At 43.8% G+C, this 14,363-nt stretch overlaps 1 protein-coding gene across 1 annotated transcript in view; it reads left to right on the forward strand.

Moving 5' to 3' along the window:
- Positions 1 to 12,408, forward strand: part of LOC138301608 (chitinase-like protein 3) — an 87,291-nt gene extending 74,883 nt beyond the window's left edge. Inside the window, exons 11-12 of the mRNA XM_069242122.1 lie at positions 11,041 to 11,179; positions 12,344 to 12,408. Coding sequence (XP_069098223.1) covers positions 11,041 to 11,179; positions 12,344 to 12,408 — 204 coding nt within the window. The remainder of the gene's footprint in view (positions 1 to 11,040; positions 11,180 to 12,343) is intronic.
- The last annotated feature ends 1,955 nt before the right edge of the window (positions 12,409 to 14,363 follow it).

Raw genomic sequence — 14,363 nt, forward strand, 5'->3', positions numbered from 1 at the left:
AGTTATATTTAAACCATGTTTTTTTGTCTAGTTGCATTAACTCTTCCGGACATCTGTCCTGTGGCTTTTTTTAATTTGCCTAACACACAGCAAATTCATACTGCATTACATCATGTACATTGAAGCCATATAGTTCCATTTTTTTAATTGGCTTCCATCTGAACCTCAACCAGTTATGGTGCAACAACAATCTCAATAGAAGCTTAAAGACATTTGTGATTCCCAGATATTTTGGGGCCGGCTTCAATTTTTGATCTAGAGAGCACCCTTTGGAATATGCTTTTTCAGTTTCTTTCCGAAGCACCCTGAAAACCCTGAGCTTCAGGAGGGGGCATACTGTTAGTGCTATATTAAAGTCTTTGCTAAAGACAGTATCAAGAGCTCACAAGAAACCGCTTGAGCGCAGACAGAAAAGGAGCATTACACTCCTTCGCACTTTTCATCAATGCATTGTTGAGCATCATTGCTGCTTGGATCATTCTAGTGCTTCTGCGCTTGTGGTAACCAATAGGGGGTTATTGCAAGTCACACATAGTGTGAATGGTACTGAGGGACTTCAGGACTGAGCAAGGAATACAGGATGCCAAGCCTGAACTTCTTCTTCATTGCTGAACAAACACAATGTTTTCCTGGAAAGGGGCAGGAACTGACCTTATAAACAGCTCTTCCCAATATAGCATTCAGTCCGTTAGAGGATGTTCGAGCCTCCCAACCCAAGATGCAGTGGAACTTTATCCTGTGACATTAGTTTCTTCTTAAAGGAAGAGTTTCAAGAGCAGGATACTTTTCAAGGCTTCTCGTTCCCTGGTTTTTGTCATGCTCTTCACCCATTCGCTGCTATGTTTGTTTCTGATATTTGGTAATTTGATAGTTTGGTCCTTTTCTTCTGGATTCTACACCTGCTTTTCTTTCCTGTTGTCAGAAGGAGTTTGGTGCCTTGCTGGATTGTAGTTCTGAAACTGTGGATCCACATCTCCTGTCTTGAAAGCAAGTATAAAAGTGAGACCCAAACCACCCCAATTTGTTCCAGTCCAAGTTCTTCTTGACCAAGAAAGAAAGTCCACCAAAGTTCTTGAAGAACTGTTGTGAGACCAGGGCAGAAACTTGATTGACAGTCAGTCTCTCAGATGTGAGGATCATCACCTGAAGTCTGAAACCTACTGGAGAAACTGTGGGGCTGCCTAATGCCTAGAAAGCTGCCTGCCTTCCTGCTTAGAGAGGGAAAGACAGTGCCTGGGCCTGCAATGGTAGAGACTGTCCTGGAGGAGAATCCCAGCTGTGCCTCCAGTGTGTGGGACACCCAGAAGAAGTTGATTATTCAATGGGATCACCATCTCAAGTGACCAGTGCTGTAAGAGGTTGTCTGGTGTCCTGGAGTAGAGGTGAACTGCTTGAAGAAGTGTAACTGCTTTAATCCTTGCCAACTGCCACTCCTACACTTAGAGGACTGGTGCTGCAACTGCCAGTGAGCAGTGCTGCCACTGCCAGTGAGCAGTGCAGCCACGAGGAACCAGGCACCACTGAAGTGGGAAGTCTGCACAGCCCGGAGGCCACATGTGCCAGGGACACCAAGTCCAGATGTTGTATTTCCCAAAGGCCAGTCCTCACCAGTCCCATCTGCCAAGCTGACACCTGAAGCAATCTAAAAGAGAGAGAAGTGGGACCACCTTTGAGACAAAGAGGTGCCACCAAAACATTCACCAGTGTAAGCTGATACCCACATCAGTCAGAATGCCCCAGGCCACGTCCTTTGCAGAGCAGGTAACAGAAACTGAGAGACTGTAAACACAAGCAAAGCCAAACACAGATAATAATTTATCCTTATCAGTAAAATCGTCTTGGGCTAAAGAACAATACAAAGTGATCCATCAGTTGCCCAGAGGCAGCCACTTAGTTAAAATTGCACCTTCACCTCAATTTGCTTAAACTGGATTTATGGTAGTCGTGGCGAGGGGACACCGTAGACTCAGAAGGTGTATGGGGTGGGTGAAGCATTTCATTATAAGTGTAGAGGTGAAGTTGTTTAACCCTAAATCTGATGAGTATCTGATTGTGTAGTATTTTGTACTGTTGTGATGTTAAAAGTAATTTATTTCCTTTAAAAGACAAGCGCTGAGCTAGACAGTGATTTATTGGGACTGATGATCAGTTATCGAGTTCTGAGTCTTTCCTCCCCTACACTAAGTCCCTGAGAAGCCCTTCTCTCCTCTGCCTAGCTACCTTGTGAGTTAAGTGTGGAAAGAGTGTATTTGGTCCAGTTTGCAGAGCTACATAAGGGTGTAGCTCAGGACACCAGTGGAAAACAACCTCAACCACCCCAGTTAGGGCACAGAAGCCCCCGTCTGCTTGTTGTCTCTCCAAATGGGTCTGGCAGGGATCTACCCAGAAGACCTAAAACATGCTACCATACGTCTGCTGAAAAAAAAGGATGTGATGTAACCGCTTCTGTCAATACAGACCCATCTCCACCCTATTTTTTCTCTTCAGAGAGCCCATAGTTACTTCACATCTGGAAGACTACCTTGAATTAAATAATTTTCTCCCAGAAAACCAATTCAGATTTAGGCCAAACAGTTCACAGATACAACAGTTCTGAATATCAAAGAAGTACTTTTTATCTGCAATAAAGGCCAAACAGCAGTATTCGATATTCTAATTCTTTATTGAGTTTCTCATTGCTACTACAAGTATTGTACAATCAAAAATACACAAGTCAGTCACCATGCAGGGCGAGAATGTCAACAAAGTAGAATGCTAGTCCCAAATTCCAACTGAAGACCATATCTTCTCTAAAACAATTAACAATGTATAACTGAAATCAGATGAAATGAGAAAAAAGGGAACACCACAACCAACAAGGAAGAAAAGGAGAAGGAAAAGGGAAAGTAAAACATAAAACACAAACACCCTCTCGCAGGGAGAAAGAAATGAGGAACTAATTAACACCCATGTTAAGAAATAAAAAAAAAATATATTCAATTTACATCTTCTTTGTAATAAAAACAAACATATCCAACATGGTGGTCAAAGACTGGAGAAATCTCAGGAGAAGGAGACCAAAGAATAAAGCACAGGGGTCTGTTTGAAATATGAAATGAGACTTGTTCAAAGTAAACACCTTAAATGTATAGTTTCGTTTGACATATCAATCTTTAAGAAAAGAGCCCCAAACCTCATCAAATATCTGCAATTTGTCATTTAGCTTATAAATTAGGTGTTCAAAACATGCCATATCATACATGTTGTCCAACCAGGTCTGTAGAGTGGGTATCTGAGTCGACTTCCAAAGACGCAATATCACCAATTTAGCAACTGCAAGAGCGATGGAGAGCCATCTATAAACGTGCTCATTTACTGAAGGAAAATCGGAAGTATCGTGTACGAGCACCAGCCGGGCTGTCATAGGTCTCTCTGCCCCTAGGACCCCTTCTGATATGATCCCAAACCAGTGACCAGAAGGCCTTCAGAAGGTCATATTTCCATAATATAGAGACCATATCACAGTCCGGGAAGCCAGTTTTCCAACAGCGTGAGTCCACGGCAAGGTGGGCATTGTGCAACCTTACTGGGGACTAGTGCCAGCAGTGCAGGATTTTAAAAAAAAACTAATCTTACGGCATGCTTTGCATAGTCCTTTATCACATTCTGCCAGCAAATTATCCCAGTCATCATCCAAGAATTATGTGCTAAGGCAAGTTTCCTACCAGATATGGAATGCTACAGATGTGGGGATGGACACAAGTCTATTAATGTTGCATACAATCCCGAGATAGTCCCCCTAAAGAAAGTTTCTCTGGGTTTGGATATATTGAGTAATGGGTGAGCTAGTGAGGTCAGTATTGCTCGTTCCCCAGGCCATGTGTTAGGGCACGGAACAATTGAGTGTATCTCCAATATTGGGAGGATGGAATCTCAAATTCCGATCTCAGATCTGGGAATGACTTATTAAAACCATGAGACAAGGACCTCAGTTTGGTGAATACCCTGAGTAATCCATATAGGCCAGTAAATCTCCTCCCCACCTATTGTAATTTCTGTATTGCGCCATAATGGGGCTTTAGTGTGAATATGACTCAAGACTAGCACCAGTCTGTGAGCTTGTTGCCATGCATATTGGTACATGTGAATGATAAGGGTATTGAAGGGAGAAGTTAAAGGTCTGGAGTTGTAATAGACAGCCAGATCTCTACAAGACTGTAAAATTTGACATTCCATCACCACCCATAAGGGTGTAGCCCTAGAAGAGGGCAACCAGTACAAAGCATGTGCCATTTACTGCAACAGCCAGTAACTCTCCAAGTGTGGAAGATGTAAGCCTCTCTTCTCTGTTGTGAAGTAGAGTTTAGCACCCTCTAATCTTGGACTTTCTGAACCCCAAATGAATTGAGAGATTGAGCACTGTATGTTTGGTATACAGGAAACCAGTATAGCTAGAGGTAACATTCCAAAGATGTAGTTAAATTTGGGGAGGACAGTCATCTTCATAACTAGGACTTTACCCCACAGGGATAAATTCAAGGCAGACCACAGTATTAATATTACATTTATACACTTTATTTATTTAATAGAATTGACCATGACTTATTACTCCTTCACTTGGGCTAAGACTTGGCATTCAAGAAAGAAACTCGCACTGGTTAAGATCTTTTCTTTCAATCAGGAGACAACACGCCAAGCTAGGGTAGTTGCTATGCAAGTACACCAACAAAAGCCAGACCTACCAACTCACATGGTGCTACAGTGTGTTACGCAATATTGACTCCCATCACACGGTCAACCGGTGAGGAGCAGATACACATGGTGAGCACAAAATTAGCTGTAACCCCTGCAGAGAGCAGGTTTCTAGCTAATTGCTTGGAGGTTCTGCTCAGTGGATATCCATTACAAGATGTGAAACCTCCCCAGGACATCAGCAGCATGCTCAAAAGCTTTGTTTTTGGTTTTGGCGGAGGCAGGAGAGCTTTGACATATATGCTAATAGATCCGATTCAGGCAGGAGATTCCTGATACTTTAACCCAAAAAAACAGCTTTATTTTGTCTGTTCCTGACTAAAATGGCCTCTACTTCAATAGATGTCAATAAGGGAAATACATTCTCCTGATTATCTTTGTAAAATTTCCCACTTTCCTCTTCTAAAATGTTGGTATCTATGCTTTGAAGAAGTGAATTTAATGGTGCCTTGGGCCTAGCTAGGCGCTAAGCCACACCCCTTCTGGGACCGCCCCCTCCTCACAGGTGAAAAAGTTTCAGGAGTTGGCAGGTCTGAAACGGGGTACTACGGTGCTCAACTCTGCCAACTATTTTTCGAGACCTACAGTCCTCCACTAATAGGTGTAAGCACACAAATTGGCTAAAATTCCAAATGTGCTCAAATGACACTGGAGTGGAATTGTAATAAACTAGACAGGTCAGAATCTACAGTTCTCTCCCCATGTCTGTCACCTACTAACATATGATTGAGCAGAAATTTCCTTTGTCTCAGTACAATCAAATCAGAGAATCTGAAATAGGAACAAAAAAACAGAAATTATCCTTTTCAAGAGGACAGCTGATCTAGTACCCCCTTCAGAACCTGTAAAAATAGCACCTAGCCTTGGAAATATGCTTGATTCTAGCCTTCCGCTCACCCTACAAACCGAAACAATAACAGAAAATGCCCACTTGCCCCTTTTATACAGAGCTTGCTTTTTGCTCGGCTTCTTTCAATGGGTCCTTCTTATTCAGGCAAACTACAAATATTCATAACAGAGATACTAGACTAACATTTAGCATGAATGAAACATGACCATATAGCCTCCTGTGCTTCACAATAAAATGGTTACCATAAAAACCCTTCTACCTTCTGGAACTCAGCATCTCAAAAATTTCCCCCAGTACCTCACAGATCTATTTGTAGGAACCACAGCAGAACAAAACCCCGGTTCCAATGGCAATATTAAGCTCTGTAACAGAAATAGAAAAGAATAACCTGGCTTGGCTAAAGCCTCTGGATTCAGGCTAGCCTGGCTGATGAAGGGTGATACCCTGAAACCCGTCCCAGGATGCTTGTTTCCTGTCCAGGGAGGACCTGGCCTAGCAGTTCGGGCTGGACTGTTCCCATGACGAACAGGGTCAAGACTGATTTGCCTATGGCTGGGTCCAAACTGGGGTGACGTGGCGAGCATAATAACGATGGATTAAACCCAGATCTGTGACTGGGGTGAGTGTTTGAAAAGTTTCAACACTCCGTCCATCATTTTAGTTTGTTTTGTGATGTTGCTTTGGCTAAAGCCTCGCGGCAGCAGAAAAGGAATTACTTCAAAAACAACTCTGAAAAAAAAAGCCTTACTAATAAACTGGCACTAACTGTTTTGCTATTTCTTGTAAATATTCTTTACCTTTGCAAATGTACAGCATTTTATTCCCCTATTTTTATCTTGCTATAGACCCCTCAACGAAACTAGAATACTTATAGTATATTTTGCGCATTATAAATATATATATATATGTGATAAATATATTTATGCAGTCATCCGACCATATGCTGTCTACCAGAGTTAAACCTGGATATTTAAGTATTAAAAATTGTTCATTAATGTATTTCGTGAAAGGTGCTTCAAAAATCAATTACAACTGCCAAATAAATCAGTCCGCACCCTGCATATCTAATGTCAGATGCTCGAAATTAAGTATTTGCCCCGATAATGACCAAATAACAATTAGCCAATGGGGTCAAATCGTCGATGTACTAACTTAGATCAATAAACTCTTGATCTCTTAACGTTTCATCTGTCAAACACTGTTTGTTTTTTCCTGCATGCAAATACTGTCTAACAACTCGCAAATATTTGTTGTTCCTACCAAGTTGATCATTTATAACCTTCAGAGCACTAACACAGGAGCAACGAACTCAAAGTCACTGTCCATACCAGACAAAAACTATTCCACAAAACATATAATAAAGTACGCACAGCCTGTCTCTTATTGTCTTTTCAATTGATGGAATACTGCCGTTTTATTTTAACAGTTATTTATGAATGGCTCCGCATAGCACGGTATATGATGCATTGAGGCCACCTTTAGGATGTTTTTTTATTTTTAACAAAGGAACCTTCATCAGGAGAACCATTATTTTTTGTTAATCCTGTCCCAAGCCAGGAAAGAAAGAAAGAACATACTGATAAGCAAACCATCGTCATCATTGCTTTTAGCTCTCATCGTCTCTTTGCTCCTTTTTGTCTACTTGCTTCTGACGTGTGCTTCCCCTGCTTGCTTCCACCTTCTCTTTTCCTGTTTTGTTTGTGTTTTTTAGGTCGAGCGTGCAAGCGCTCTGGCCTGTTGTAATCTCACTGTGGGATTTTAACCACACCCATCACTATCCCTGGTTCATGGGCTTGCCTTTCAAAAATACTTTATCATTGGTAAATGCTTTACGTTTGCCCGTCCTTGGGGCAGTTTTGTTACCTCCTTGGCCATCCACCCTTTTACATAGATGATTGCACTTTTGCTGATACGTTTGACTGCGAGCAAACTTCTTTTTACTTTTGTGTCTCTCCTTCGCGCGCATGGCAGCCATGGCTCTTTGAATCGGCTCGCTTTTGTCAACTATTTTCTTGCCGCATAAAATGAAAAGTAAAAGTTCAGTTAGGAATTTACAACGCAAATAGCTCCAACTTGGGCAAACGTGAAGCCCGCTGCATTGCAAATGCTTATCTTCCTTGGCTCTCTGCTTCTCCAGCCCTGCACTGCGATCTTCAGTCACATCTCCATCTCCTGCAGTCCTACAGTCAGCTCCACCGCTCCTTCACAACTGCTCCTCTCCTAGTACTATACAAAGTGACACACATCCATTTAAACAATGTGCCATGTGACCTAGAGAATGTTAGGTTGAACCTCTATATTATGTTTAGTTGCTAGATGAAACAAGTAGCAATGAAACGCGCTGAGGTGATGGGAGCACGAAAGGAGACTCTTGTGTCTAGTTGTCTTCCTCAAGCACGTTGGATAGAGCTAAGGTGTCTGTCTTCCACTTAGCAATATGGGCTAACCATGTAAGCATGTCCAGCTGCTAAAGCAGTGAAACGCCCACGCGTTCCTGCTTCAACCTTGACAAACCGGCATGTAATTCTATACCGAGGGACATACACAACACGCACACAGCTAGCACTGGCTTTAACACACATTATATGCAGGGGCGGCTCCTACATGAGGGCAGAGGAGCGTCGCCCACCCCCGCTAGCAGCAACAACTGCAAATCCTTTCACAAGGAAGGGATAATAAACTGTGTTTATTATCCCTTCCTTGTGAAAGGATTTGCAGAAACTGTGTTTATTATCCCTTCCGTGTGAAAGGGGCGGCCACAGGTTGTGACAAGCAGAGGGGAGTGCTCCGTGCTGTCACCTCAGTGCGCAAGTGTGTTTGGCCGGCCCGAAACAACCGGCCAAATACACATGCGCACAGGGCTCTCTCCAGCCCAGCAAAACAGTTGCTGTGCTGGAGAGAGAATGCACAGGCTCCGAGTCTGCCTGGACGCTCCCAGCCAATCCTGACACTGCTTTGAGTAGCGTCAGGATTGGCCACAGGGTAGGCTGGGAGCCTGTGCCTGCAGCCGGTAGCAGAGACGGAGGAGCAGCGCAGTTCCACAGGCAGCGGCCCAGGTCAGATTATTATTTTTTTTTTTTCAATTTTATTAATATTCCCCCCGCGCGCTGCATCGCCCCCTCTAACACCGCAAGCAGCGACTGATTGTATATGCACTGCACATATGTTCTTAGAGTCCTACTTAGTGTATCCAATTTACCATATCCGATTAATGAAACCAGTTATAATTCCTGTAAATTCTAACCCAAATACACATCGCTTTCACCTGCCACTGGAAAAGTAGCGGGTTAATGATGTGTTTTAATTCGCCTGTCCCTTACCAAATCCTAAAATTAAATGGCGTGTCTCAGATACCCTGAGGTCTTACAATGCCAATACTGACAGGTGGCAAACATTTAATTAAAGACAGACTTTCAAGCGCAGTGCCTTAAGCAGTGTCCTAAATACACACTCCTCTTAAACACACATCACACAGCACCCAAGAACTGTTACTACTAGAACTAGACAGCGGGGGTCCTTATTTGAAAAGAATTGGCGTAGGGCAGTGGTTCCCAACCTTTTGACTTCTCTGGACCCCCACTTTATCATTACTAGAGCCTAGGGAACCCCACTGAATCATTATTGAAATCTGGGGGGTCCCCCCACCCCAACTCATTACTGGAAGCCAGGGACCCAGGCCTAAATATTGTTGCTGATGTGAACCACAAAACAATACAGAAAAAATACAGAAAAAAACACTCCATCAAACACATACACAAGTGATGACATTTTTTAAAAATTTGCAAACAGACAAAATGAAAACAAATAAAAAATGTAAATTGAATAGTTCTAAATTCAAGTGCAGCCACATATCTTCCATACTATGGGGGTGATTCCAACCCGCCGCAAGGTGGGAACCGCAATTTGGCCGCCATGCGGCCAAAATACCGCTGCCCCCATTCTGACATTCCCGCTGGGCCGGCGGGCGCTAACCAAGTTAGCGCACCCCGGCCCAGCGGGAATGAGGGCCGCAACACAGGAGCCGGCTCCGAATGGAGCCGGCGGTGTTGCGGCCGTGCGACGGGTGCAGTTGCACCCGTCGCGCTTTTCACTGTCTGCTAGGCAGACAGTGAAAAGCGGGCCGGGGCCCTGTTAGGAGGCCCCTGCACTGCCCATGCCAATGGCATGGGCAGTGCAGGGGCCCCCAGGGGCCCCAGGACACCCCTTACCGCCAGCCTCTTCCTGGCGGTGAAAACCGCCAGAAACAGGCTGGCGGTACGGGGGTCAGAATCCTCAGGGCAGCGCTGCTTGCAGCGCTGACCTGGCGGATTCTCCCAGCCGGGGCAAAAACGGCGGAAAACCGCCGGCCCCGGCGGGCCGACCGCAGCTTTACCGCCGCGGTCAGAATGGCATTGGAAGCACCGCCAGCCTGTTGGCGGTGCTTCAGTTGGACCGCCAGGGTCAGAATGACCCCCTATATTCTGTTTGAAGCACATGCACTGCTCCCACGAATCAATCTGAGGATACTAATTTAATTTTTAGCCTCCAATTTCGAATTCTTTGACATTTACAGTACATTTTACAATTTTCAATTGTAGATTTAGCAACAATAGTTATAGAAACTTTATTAATCTGTTGATATTAGTTAATTTTCTAAGCAGTCATGGACCCACTGAGGAGGCTTTGCAGGCCCGCAGGGGTCCCTGGACCACAGGTTGGGAACCACTGGTGTAGGGCAGCAGAGCAAGTCATTTTGCTGAACTGTCCTATGCAAATTTGAAGGGGCAGGAATGCACCGGTTTTACAAGACACAGTGCATTCCTGTCCTTTCAGAAGGCGCAGAAATTGCAGCCGAGTGCCAACACAGGCATACTTGCACCATGATGCAAGGGTGTCCATGTTGTTGCTATGATTGTTTTTGTTCAGGAAGGGGCACCTGGCTGCACAAAAACAATCACAAGAGTCGGTTTCCTCATTCTGTGTGTGCTGTGCAATGCAGTACATTTGGAAAAGGAAAAAACGAGGAGAAATGTAAACATTTCTTCTCTTTACGCCTGCTCTGGGGAGGTGTACGTTTTTGGTACTGCCTCAGATTTACTTTATGTTGTAAATCCATAGGTGTTGAGTGGAAACACCCACAGCAACGCCCAGGGTACACCTACCTGAAGCAGTGTGAGACAATGCAGCTATTTGTGCTGCGTTTCTTTACACTGTATCTACAAGGCCATGAAAAGCCAGTCAGGGTGGCTCTGTGTGGCCTTGTAGATATGAGTCTGCACTGTACGCCACCGGAGTGTCAAAAGAATTGACACACCAGTGGTGCACAGGGCTTGTAAATATGCCCCCAAGTGTTTATGATCAAGGCAGCCTGGCTTCAAAGTCACACTGCAGGGTAAGCAGCTGGCTTCTGCCAAAGGCCTGCCTTTGGCATGAATCGGATAGTACCCCATATGTAAACTAGTTGTGCTGTTGTTTTTCAGGTTGAATTCCTACTTGAAAATGGCTTTGGCGGTGCCGCGGTTTGGAGCTTGGACATGGATGACTTTAATGGCCGTTTCTGTAACAAAGGAGTGTATCCTTTGACGAGCAAGCTGAAGGACCTGCTGGGTCTGGACACAGGTATTGGTCTGCTTATGTTGAGGTTTCTTATACAGCACAGCATGCATATGACCCACCCACACAAGAACTATGACATCTTACTTTGTTGCCCATCTGACAAAAGTGGTTTAGGTAAAAGTCGAGGTGGTAGTCTGTATAAGAATGAACCTTGTACAGTCAGTTTTACCAATCTGCAATTTTACAACTTGTCAATCTCCTTTCCTTCCCGTAGCCTAAGCACCTTTAAGACTGCTGGTGGTGCGCTGTGGCCCTTAATAGAAGTTGCCAGGATAAGTATCGTTGGGGGGAATACCTTTCCTGGTGCTTCTGATGCACCCAGTATTTCCATACCTGGGGTCACTGGGTGCAATTTTCCCAGGCTGGTATTCCCAGTTGCAGGAGCTATGGCTCAGTTTTACCAGTTGTAGATCCACACCCTGTAAAACTGCATGCAGTGACTGGGGTCATGAACACAGCCGGGCCCCCTCCCGATGCCTGTCTAATTCATGGTGGGAGCATGGAATGCCCCCTCCGCACCACCCATCACCCCCAACAGCCTAGTTACAGCCTCTCCTGGCCCACAACACCATCCCTGCCCCTGCTTTACGTGCTGCGATCCCCTGCTGCCATTTACTACTTCCTGAAAGCAGGTGGAAATTTGGAGCTGAAGTTCATCCAAGACTAGGGATCCACATGTGGATCTGCATGTTATGCATGAGAATATGTTGCCTTCTGACAAGACATGCTTAGTCCTGATCTTAAAGCAAGTACTTTGAGTTGCTTTTTGATAAATTATCCTTCCCTCATTCACACAATTATCAGTTTTCTGAGTTTTTAGAGCACCATACCACCCATCTACTATTCCTGATTGAAACCTGGGTGGACAAAGCCTCAGACCCGGACCTTTCCGCAGAACTTCTGTTTGGTTACGCTATAAGCAGGCTTGACTGGGCTGGTAAACGCAGTGAAGGCATAGCTATAGTTTATCATAATCTGTTGGAATTAACCTACGAAACCTTAAACTTAACAGATAGTGAGGCCCTCTCTTTTAAATGCAAATGAACTGAAAAGTGCATGTTTTGTGGTCTTTTAATCTTTAGGCCCCTTAGCCCCAATGCCAAGTTATTAGATGCTTAACGCAGCACTATTGGGAAAACATTAATTACCCTAATTTTATGGTATTAGGGGATTTTAATTTTAATTTAGATGAATTTAATAACAAAGATTCAGTACAGTTGATTGAAAATTGAAGCTGTCTTAATGTGAATCAGTTGATGAGCACTGCTACTCACAAAGCAGGCCATATTCTGGATGACATTTTCTCCAATTTGTCTAATCTTAAAATAGAAGCAGAACTACCGATCATCTGGTCAGGTCATAAGGCAGTCCATTTTAGATTAGACTTATCGGCCTCAATGCCTGCAGTAAATTCTATAGGGAAGGTTAAAAAGAGCTGTGCTTGGAATAAGATGAATTATAAAGATCGGGAGGATAGCCTTGATTCCTCGCTGCTTACTAAAGATCCGAATTAAGCAGCAGCAAGGTACACTGAATGGATAAATGTGGCCGTTTCCAAACTGGTGCCGGTAAAAAAAAAACAGAAAATGTTTAGAAATAGTTAGGTTCTCTCCTGAACTAAGGGCAATGTAACAAAAATGTTCCCGGCCAAAAAAAATTGGAGGGCAGTGAAAATGAGAGAATGCGTTACAGAGCCATAATTCTGAAGTACGAAGAAAGCTAATTAAAGAAGAAAAAACTAAATACTATAATGAGAAAATCAACCTTGTCCAAACTCCTCAAAAGAGCGTTTTAAAACGGTTCAGGCATTCATGTGCTTCAATCTTCCTCCCAAGCCAGGCTTTTTGCCATGAACTTGCAGTACTTTTTAACGACAAAGTGGAAGTAGTCTAAAGTGAATTTGATTCTACCGGATCCTCATCTGAACTTAATATACAGAAAACCTTTTTGCAGATTTTGAATAACACTGATCTCTGCAACTTTCCCCTGTTGACAACTGATCAAATGGGTGAGTTAACTGGGCACACTAAATCAGGAGCCCCATTGGGTCCCTGTCCACCTACAGTAATACATAATACAGCTCTGTTCATTATCACTATCAAAAAGGGCGGTTTTCCTGCCGAATGGAAGAAAGCTTAAATTCTTCCACTATTGAAAAAGCCTTCCCTTGATCCCAAGACAGCGGAAAATTTCGGACGAGATCAGACTCATCATGGACAAAGGTGGGAAGGCTATCGTAGTCCTTTTTGATTTATCCACAGCCTTTGACAAAATGAGCCATTCGGTCCTTCTGGAGTGGGTGGCAGAGATTGAGATCACCAGCTTCCCCTTAGACCTTCTTTCCTCATTTTTAACAGGCAGTGAACAGACAGTGGCCCATGGAGAATTTGATTCAAAATCTTTTTCCCTGCCTTGCTTGGATCCCCAGGGGTCATCACTTAGCCGTACACTTTTAAATATCTACATGGCCCCTCTAGCCCCTCTAGATTCACTTGTTAGGTTTCACATCAGTAGCATATGTGGAAAATACCCAGATCGTTGTGTTGATTTCAAGCAACGTGGAGGAGGTTGTTGATCGGTTCAATAGGTGTATGAATGCTATACCCCAAAATCAAAAAAAGAGAGGTAGAAGCAGTATCAGGTTACCACTCAGCTTCCAAACCAGCAATCTTTAAATATCAACATGAGAAGCTACTTCTTTCAGCGTCCACCGTGGAGTCCCTTCTACCTTAGGAGACCCTCACCAGCTATTTTCTACCATGAGTATGTCTTTTCTCTGGTATACTCTTAGCTGATAGCATCATCATAGAGGGTCTTCTCTTTCCTCTAACCAAGGGACAGTTTCCACTCAGATGGTGGAAACGATTATGGATCCATGAAGAATGAATTATAAAGTGTGGTGAGAGTGAAAAAGTGATCTAAAAATATCTCTGTAACCCAGCTAAAGTGCAACTTTATTGTAACTGAGATATAGGGTATGGATAAAACCAAAATAAGGTGTGATGTGACGGGAAAAAATGATGTGTCCTTCACATATGTAATGTTGACATGTTTCAGCCTACTATTGCCTATAAGGGTCATTGGCTTTCCTCAGGACCATTCTTCTACGAATCCCAAAAAAAACAGATAAAGACACTGCCTGCTAGGCTCTTCTGCTTTAGTGGGCCCCAAAGTTGAGATCCCCATA

The sequence above is a fragment of the Pleurodeles waltl genome, chromosome 6, assembly GCF_031143425.1.
Source record: "Pleurodeles waltl isolate 20211129_DDA chromosome 6, aPleWal1.hap1.20221129, whole genome shotgun sequence".
Lineage (NCBI taxonomy): Eukaryota > Metazoa > Chordata > Amphibia > Caudata > Salamandridae > Pleurodeles > Pleurodeles waltl.